Here is a 9,269-nt window from a genome sequence, read left to right as displayed (position 1 = left end):
ACTAATTCGAATAAAAAATTCAAATTAAATCGTGAAAAATCAATTGCAACTTATATTAATATTATACGTTCAATCTATATAATTTGAAATAAAAATTTATATATGTATATAAATGTATACTCGTTTCCATCCCCCTCCACCCTCCCTCCCTTCCTATCCTACACACACACACACACACGCGCGCGCATACATCGTATACTTACACGTATGTATATAATATAATAAATATATTGCATAAAAATCTGCACGTAAACTTGATAAACAGCACAATGGTGCTATCTGGAGGATTGAATCCAAACTACTCGGCAATGCAACTACAACGGATGATATTTCACAGATCTTCATTTTATTATAATACTCAACCTAATATGTGCATGCATTAATCTAGAATATAATATTACATTAATTAATCTAGAATATATTATTATATTAATTTATGATAAAAATATGTTATTCTGTTATCAGTAGGAACGTACCTCTGATTACGTAGACATCTATGTTAGAAACAAATACGCCATTTTCTTGTACTATCTATCTCTCTCTTTCTCTCTCTCTCTCTCTCTCTCTCTCTCTCTCTCTCTCGTTCTCTCTTGTTCTCTCTCTCTTTCTCTTTCTCTCTCTCCCTCTTTCTCTCTCTCTCTCTCTTTTTCTATCTCTATTTCTTTATCGTGTGAATCTATTCTTTATTGATTTCAAACAACAAATTAAATGATACAGCATATGTGAATGAAACGATTAACTTCATTTTTCATTAATTTAATAACCCATGTTAGCAATAAGCAATCGAAGAGCTTATTTTTGTATTTTTATCATTTCCTCTTTTTAATACGAGTGTTACTAAATTAATGATACTTTTGCAAGAACAGGAAACAGGCCATCTTTTTTCTTCTTTGCTAATGAATATATGTATATATATATATACACACACACACACATATATATATATATACATATACATATGCGTATGTATATACATATATATATATATAAATATTTATAATTTGATTCTTTTTTTTTACACGTATGGGTATCGGATTTATTAAATATTAATTAATACGATATATCATAATACAATATGGTTGTGCATTGCAGTTTCATAGAAAACGGTATTCTTCGTAGCTTAAATAACGAGTCGCGTAGTTTCTCCTTGATATATGTATACGATCCGATGTGATGCTGGAACGTTTAATCATTGGATTCTATCGGACCCGATCATCCCCAGTCACTAGAACGGAGTTTCAGAAATCACTGCCAATCCTTTCTTACCGTCTTCTTCGGATTCTCCTTGAAACTACGAGCGGCTGCGCACGAATACGTGCTTAGGTGAATACGCTTTACGGTTTAGCAATGGCAGTGAATACTATCGGCTCTCGCTCTAGTAATTCGAAATATCAGATACTCTCTTTCTCACTCTCTCTTTCTCTCTCTTTCTTTCTCTCTCTCTCTCTCTCTCTCTCTCTCTCTCTCTCTCTCTCTCTCTCTCTCTCTCTCTCTCAAATACATACATACAGACAAACAGATGCACGAACATTCATACTATATATCTTCCACGCGCATACATTCTCTATTTTTGTTGATTTCTCCTTTGATCTCTCCTATCTTTCCTCGTGTTCCTTCTTACTTGATTCTCAGTCTCTCGCGCACAGTTCATAGCTTCTTATACCAAAAGAGATAATGTTCTCCCTCGCTGACTTGTAGATCATCGACACCTGAAAAAGAAAAATGATTCCATCAGTACAAGTTCTATCGGTAATATATATATAAGAAATGATAAACAAAAGGGTAGCTTCAATTTGTCCATATCCATTACATAATAATGATCCAACTATAAAATCGATCAAGTATCACCTCCAGGAGCAACCAATTGATTTCCAGGTGGTGAGGAAGGATCCGGTGGTGTTGGCAATCGATAGAGTAGCCAATAATGATAAGACATTGGTTCTTCTTTATAACCAGCCAATGTGTGGACATAATGTCCATTTGGCCATTCCGATGCGGCGAATTGAAAGTGTGGTGACATCTCCGCTGCTAAAAGCATTACGCCATAGAAGGTTTCATTTTTCGGCGCGGAAACCGTTAAATTGTACGTTTCGTTGACGTTACTTCCGACCCAAAGTGTATATGAAACGTTCACCATGATCGGTATCGAAGTACCGGTGATGATGGTATCCGTATTACTTGTGTTGTTACTTCCGGTTGTAGTTGCTGCTAACGTCTCACTATGATTCTCCAAGGTCGCTACATCTGCAACTCATAGTTTTAACGGGACATATCTTAGTTGCTCGTCAAAGATGATGTTTATATTTTAAGATTTTCAATGTTATAATTTAATTAATTATTAAGACATTTGTTAATTTTAAGATTAAGTCACGTTGACTGAATGAATAGCAAAGGAAAAATTTACTGTTGCTCGTAGTAAGTCTAGGTGGTGAACTATCCGTCAGACCTTGTCCACAATCGAGAGCACGAATACTAGCAAGACCACGTGGTGAAACGCCAAGTAGAGCCTCGGCCGTAGCACGAATATCCCCACCGAATGAACCATCCGGACGTTGTTGATTCATCAACCATGTTAAGGCCGCTGATCTGTTCCAATTGTCTCCAGGTTCGTTTTCGACTTCTTCTAAAGCTTGCATGACCAATGCTGTCGTGTGAAGATCACCGAAGCTACCGTCTAATCTTTGCTGTTGAGCCAAACCAATCGAAGGTTTTCGAACGAAATGATGCAAATTTCTGTGTCTATGATCTTGAACGATACACCTCAGTGCCAATATCACCATTGCCACGGTATCTAAAAGCAAATATATATAATCATCAATTTTTAAATATTCATTTAATATATTCCATTAGAAATCATAAATTCAATGTTCATTAACTAACCAACGTTATGATCTTGTGCAGCATTGGCAATGTCCAATAAACGACGTATTTGTCGTTTACGTACGTGAGCTTGAGCACTGCACGCAGCTAAAGTAGTAAGTGCGAATTCGTAATCGGTCGGTGGCTCGTGATGTTGCAAAGTTCCGATCAAATCGTGTCCATGGAATTGTCTTGGATCCATGCACATAGCGTTCAAGGCTAAAGTATAACGAGCCAGACGAACCGGAGAAAATCCAACTTCTCTATGTCTGAAGAAGATCGGAACGTAATAGAAACGACATCAGAACTATATATGAATATTTCTGACATAACAAAAAAAGAAAAATGGAAAAAAGGATCATGGTAACTCTTTTACAATGTCTACCTCCAAAGTAAGAGAACTATCTCCAATTCCATCTCCTTTGAACTGAGTTGTAACTCTAACGGTGCAGGTGGTGCCACGTTATCATTACGTGATAGATTACCCAAACGAAGGACCAAAATCACTCTGTGAGTATCGTTACCCCATCCAGCATCCTTGTCTCGCTGACTCCATAGCCAAGAAGTAGCGCGTTCTAAAATTATCTCTGATTCCGCATCCGTAGATGTTTCCGTATCCGATGGAATAAGTTCCGTATTACTTCCTGAAGAAGAAAAAATGATCTTTGTGATGACGATAAATCATAAAGACATCATTATGAGATTTACCGTGACAAGGAACGAAGATGCACAACCAGGCAAGGAAAAGAATCACAGCTGCCATGCTAGCTCTACCCCACATTATCCTTTGACGATGGTTACTTCTAGTTTATCGATATTGCCTGTATAATAAATTTTAAATTAACTTTTTAGATTTACCAAATGGTTCAAAGGTAAACGTATTTTATCTAAGTAATCGAACGATCGGTCCAGTTGATCTAATCTAATCTAATCTAATCTGATCGGATTAGATCAAATGATCGAAAATAATACATCGTTCTACTAGAAAACATTTTAATAAAGCCGTATCATAGATATACACGTGTAAGAGAGAGAGAGAGGAGAGAAAGATAGAGGATACACGTCCACGATGGTTCCAAAGTTCGTTCGCTTAAGCCTACTCTAAACGATGTTTGAGCTTTGGTACATAAACTCCGTATATATACACGTAACAACGATAAATCGCATCTGCCGGATAGCACAGCAAGTGGAACACGAGACACGTCGAGCGTCGGTTCGTCCATGGAACATGGGACCGAGCACGATATTGCGTAGGATCGATATCATGGCGCCTGTCGCCCTCCGAGTCAACGTGCACACACATATACACACACACACTTACACACAGATTCACATATATACATTTACTCGGTCGCACACAACGATACACACAGCAATGCGCGCTCAGAAATACACAGCTTGGTAACCGTGGCCAGGTATATATGCTTTTCCTCTCTCTCTCTCTCTCTCTCTTTCTCTCGCTCTCGCTCTCGCTCTCCTTCTTTCTCTTCTCTCTTGCCTACTCTATCTACCCTATCTACCCTTATCCTTCTCCCTCTCTCTCTCTCTCTCTCTCTCTCTCTCTCTCTATCTCTCTTTCTCTTTCGCTACGCTTTATTGTCTGTACCTAGCATACCTTGCATCCTCCATTGTGCTCACGAGATCGCACGCTACCATTCTACGCTATCGAACTTCACAGTTAGCTATGCTGCATCGGTGTTAGTCAGGGTATTAACCGAATATGTCTTTTTCCCTTTCGTGCTTATAACTCTACACGCTAGAATATAGGATGATATCAAGCCCTTCTTCTTCTCTTGCTTCTTTTTTTCCTTCCCATTTTTTTTTCTTTTATGTTTTCTTTTTTCTTTTTTTTTTTTTTTTTTCTTTAATTTTTTTTCTACGTCTACTTCCCCCGGTTGCTTCAATGAATACAGCCATGAAAAGAAAAAAAGAGAAGGAAAAAAAAAGAGGGGAAAGCAAACGCACGAGTGACTTTTCGCAGCAACCCGCGATAAGTTAATGATCAGTGCTACTAACCGTGAACTCTTTAAGGGACTTTCAATAGCTCTCGCTTTACCCTTAACTGACAGAACGGAGAAAGTCCTTTTTTTCGGTCGTTCACCCTTCTATTATATAGTATACATATATACATATATGTATGTATATGTGTATATGTATATATATATATATATATATATATATTCTTTTAACTACGTAGATATTATTAAAATTCGAAGAATTCCATCTCGTGAATTTTTAATCGGACAACGTGCTTCTTTCCCCCTTTGTACATAATAAAATAGGAAGACATAGAAAAAGTGGAATAGCAATAGCTAGATTGTTCGATAATACAAAGTTTTCTACATATTCTATGTACTTTGTAGAAGGTTTTTTTAAAACTTATATACGGAAATATATCGGTATTCTTTCTATAAGCGTTTGAACGATGAGAATTTCAAAGAATAATTAATTATTCTTATTTCCCTTTTAGTTATGTTTTACCTTGTGCTATAAATCCGAATAAAGATTTTTTCTTCTTTTTTCTTTTTTTTTTCTTTTTTTTTCCATAATCAATTTTAAGATATATATATATATATATATATATTGTTCAATTTGAAATAAAATAAATTCTATATAATGATTTTATATCATTAAAGCCGTAGAGATACGAAACCATCGAGATAACAAGCGCGCGATGCCCGCTAGTAGTAACGATCGAATTTTGTCAGACCCTTGGAGCACTCACAAGTGTTAAGTAGTCAAGTTTGAGACGAGTAAGACCCTTCGTAAAAGATAACAGGAGAGTAATTTCTCTAACGAAATTAATCTATAGTCACTCTACTCTTTTATAATTATTTCAGTAGACGTCATTGATCGAATCAAACGACCAAGTTTTTTCTTTTTCTTCTTTTCTTTTTTTCTTTTTTTTTTTTTTTCTTTTTTTTTCCAGCACTATTCGTTGTGAAATAAAAGAAATTAATTTTTATATCGTACTTTTTCTTTGTAAATAATATATTATTTTATTAATGTTTTACCACATGCGATATTCCGAGAATGAATTATTAACTTCTCTCTTTTATTGCCTTGCGTTTACTTAATATATTTTCTTTTGAAAGTTTAATTAACAATAATCAAAAAAGAAAATCACTATAATAAAAATGATATGAACGTAAACGAATTTCCACGTTATCGTAATCAATTTCATGACCGCTCTCGTTTTAGCAATTGTGCTTGAAAAAAAAAAAAGAACTGATCAAATTTTAACAAACGGCGCGTGATTCAAAATAAATCGATATTCGCGTTACCTTGAACTTCTATAATAGATTATTTCGCTTGTTAAACTCTAAAAAGATCCTCCAAAAGATATTCGACTAGGACATATATAAAAAAAAAATCTCCAGATTTTTACTCTCGCATCGAGATTTATACGATATCATATACCTTATACATGTCTCACTGAAAAATGTAAAACTTATGCAGTACGGTCAAGTTTAATCGATAGAAGGAAGAAACGATTGATTTCTTATAGAAAATGACGAAATTAAAAGATCGAAAAAAAAAACGATTAAAAAAGAAAAAGAAAAAGGGGAACAAAAAAAGGAAGAAGAAAAAAAGAAAAAATAAAGACGAATTAATTATACAAAATCCAAATCAATATAATATATTGATAATAATATTATTTAACTTAAGATTTATTAAAACTTTCAATAATATCGATCGAAACAAAATAAATAAGTAAATAGATAAATGAATCAAGAAAAGAAAGGGGGGAAAAAAAAGAAGAGAATATAATCGATTAATCATACTAAACTATTTCATCGTATTTACACCCGTTCGTTCATGATTGTATATATACTCTTTGCTTACCGTTCGAGAAATACCGTAGCTGATGACCCCCTCAACTTCTTTTGCACGATGTAGTACGATCTCTTCTCTCGATCGTATCGTATCGTATCGAGAGAGAGAAAAAGAGAGATAGAAAGTGAGAAAGAGAGAAAGAGAGAGAGAGAGAGAGAGAGAAAGAAAAAAAAGGATAGAAAATTAATCGTTTGATCAGTATGGCGGCTTTGTAAAAATCAACCGAATCGTTCCAACGGCAATATCGACGAGGACGACGACGAGGAGAACGCGACGACTACGGCTACCACCAGCACGATGCGCCTGTCTCGTGAATGCGCAATGCAGAGCAAAGCCAGGAACGAAGAGCTGCGCGCCGTGAGGGGCCTCGAAGAACGGCTCTTTAACTACCACCACCATCAGCACCACTGCCGCCGCCACCACCACTACCACCACCCACTCTATTACTACCACCATCATCATCACCACTACTACCATCATATTCCCTCGCCCTTTCCCTCCCTCTTATCCCCTTCCTATCTCTTTCTCTTTCACTATACTTCGATTCTCAAGGTACACATACACTTGCATTCATGTATATAGGTATACGTATATGTACGTGTACAGAATTATACACTCGCACGTGCGAACGCAATACTTACCCTCTCCTTCACTCCTACCCCTTCATCCGCCTTTCGGCAACACGCTCTTTCGCGCAGCGACACCCCCCCGATGAGAGAATGAGAGAGAGAGAAAGAGAGAGAGAGAGAGAAAGCAGTCAATCCTCTACAGCCGGACTATCGTGTCTATATGTATATATATATATATATATATATATATATATGTATGTACATGTAATATGTATATCTAGTACCTATATACAGGGTGAGAGCTATGTAACGTTAACAATTGAAAGTTTCTTTGCGTTGAAAATTTACAGTATTGGTAGACTTTGAAAGTTTCTTTCTTTAGTTTGTATATAATATATACATGCATATCTAATAATATATACATACACACATACATACATATACATATATATATATATATATATGGTGTGGAATTTGTAACATCCACTAATTGAAAATATTTTATTTCAAAATACCCATCGTTAATTGGAATTTTTTTGATTGGACTCTTTATTTTTAAGTACTATCTCTTTTTTGAGATATTATAGAATAAGATAAAGGATAGTTAATGCGATTGTTTTTTACGAAGAAAAAATTTTATATATTTTTAAAGAACTAAAATTAGTAATATTACATAGTTCACCCTGTATATACATATTCATTTCTATCTATTTTTTCAGCCATCTTCGTCACGCTCGTTCTCTTTCTTTCTTTCTCTTGACTATCCCTTTCTACTTCACCCCCTTCGGTCCTCGAAACTCCGGCCTCTCTACTCAACCGACCTATCCTCCCCCAACGAGCTTTCTCTTTTTTCTGTCTCTTTCTCTCCCTCTCTCTCTTTCTCTCTCTCTCTCTCTCTCTTTCTCTTTTTCTCTTTTCGATTTTCTTTTTTCTTTTTTCTTTTTTTCTTCTTTTTTTTTTTTTTTATTGTACTCCACGGATTTTCCCTGCCACCGAGTCTACCGAGGGTGCGTCGCTTCTTTTTTTGTTTTCCCGACTTTAACCCACCCTCTCTGTCTAGCAACACGCCACCTCACCAGCCACCCTCCTTCGTCTCTTTTTCTGAATCAGCCAGCTTAGAATCTCACAGTGAATCAGCGTGAGACTAAACTTCCCTTCACCTCTCTCCACCCTTCCGTCCTTCCTTCCTTCCTTCCTTCCTTCCTTCCTTCCTTCCTTCCTTCCTTTCTTTCTCTTTTTTTTTTGCTCTTGTTTCCTTGCTAGTATCTCTCAAATCGACGACAAACCACATTTTGCTATCGACTCGTTCTAAAACTTCACGTCGACAGACATTTTAAAAAGAAAATTTTCATTATTTGGATGAATTAATACCATTAAAAAAATGTGTTAACTTCATTCGCACTAATCGCTATAGACAGAGTAACATTGTCATAAGTTAAGGTACAAATTCGGTACATAAAAATGTTTGATAATTTCCTTCGATACATTAATAAAAGTACATTAATGATTATCAAAGATCGTAGTTAAGTTCATATATTGATAATAATAAATTGTATTCATAAAATCATTATCAATAAAGTTATATACTCTATATTAATATATTCTATTATTGATAATATTTCTAACGCTATATAATAATTCTAATGTATTATCAACAATTGAATACGGAAAATTAAGTTCAAATATTATTGTACGCCATATATATAACGTTTCTTTTGGAATGAAACTTAACGCCAAAAGGACGTATCAAATCGATACATCGCATCATTTATATGGACAAGTTTATGACGAAAAACATGGTTTCCGTATAAAAAAAAAAAAAAGAAAGAAACAAAGTACAGAGAAACTCGTTGAAATTCTTTAATTAATGGCTCGAAAAAATGTTAAAGAAGAGAATCTTGAGACAGGGGAAGAAGCCAATGAGGAAGAAAAGTTACTATTTGCCGATTTCTCTGATATAACCCTATAAAGTCTTAGTTTAGATTTAATATTATTCAACTAATC

The 9,269-nt window shown here is 35.2% G+C and overlaps 1 protein-coding gene across 3 annotated transcripts; it reads right to left on the bottom strand.

Moving 5' to 3' along the window:
• Positions 1 to 350: 350 nt before the first annotated feature.
• LOC118441767 (uncharacterized protein CG3556) lies at positions 351 to 7,063 on the bottom strand. Of its 3 annotated transcripts, none has more exons than XM_035866645.2 (7): positions 6,706 to 7,063; positions 3,568 to 3,680; positions 3,245 to 3,503; positions 2,881 to 3,128; positions 2,405 to 2,791; positions 1,849 to 2,244; positions 351 to 1,709 (listed from the first exon to the last, which is right to left on the bottom strand). In XM_035866645.2, exons 2-7 carry the CDS (start codon positions 3,638 to 3,640, stop codon positions 1,648 to 1,650), a joined length of 1,425 nt encoding a protein of 474 aa, XP_035722538.1. In that variant the 5' UTR covers positions 3,641 to 3,680; positions 6,706 to 7,063; the 3' UTR covers positions 351 to 1,647. The 3 variants fall into 3 exon arrangements, with proteins under 3 accessions (XP_035722538.1, XP_035722535.1, XP_085513406.1); XM_035866642.2 differs by having other exon boundaries at positions 352 to 1,709; positions 1,849 to 2,250; positions 6,706 to 7,060; XM_085657280.1 differs by lacking the exon at positions 6,706 to 7,063 and adding an exon at positions 3,879 to 4,183 and having other exon boundaries at positions 352 to 1,709; positions 1,849 to 2,250.
• Positions 7,064 to 9,269: the final 2,206 nt, after the last annotated feature.

The sequence above is a fragment of the Vespa mandarinia genome, chromosome 5 (genome assembly GCF_050613455.1).
Source record: "Vespa mandarinia isolate Hongniang chromosome 5, ASM5061345v1, whole genome shotgun sequence".
NCBI classification, from domain to species: Eukaryota; Metazoa; Arthropoda; class Insecta; order Hymenoptera; family Vespidae; genus Vespa; species Vespa mandarinia.
This window is presented reverse-complemented; position numbering and strand designations above follow the sequence as displayed.

Coding starts and splice junctions, on each gene's coding strand:
- LOC118441767 (XM_035866642.2), bottom strand. CDS start 3,640: ATGTGGGGTAGAGCTAGCATGGCAGCTGTGATTCTTTTCCTTGCCTGG. Junction 2,251..2,404: donor TAGACTTACTACGAGCAACA/GTAAATTTTTCC, acceptor TAAAACTATGAG/TTGCAGATGTAGCGACCTTG. Junction 1,710..1,848: donor TCAATTGGTTGCTCCTGGAG/GTGATACTTGAT, acceptor TTTCTTTTTCAG/GTGTCGATGATCTACAAGTC.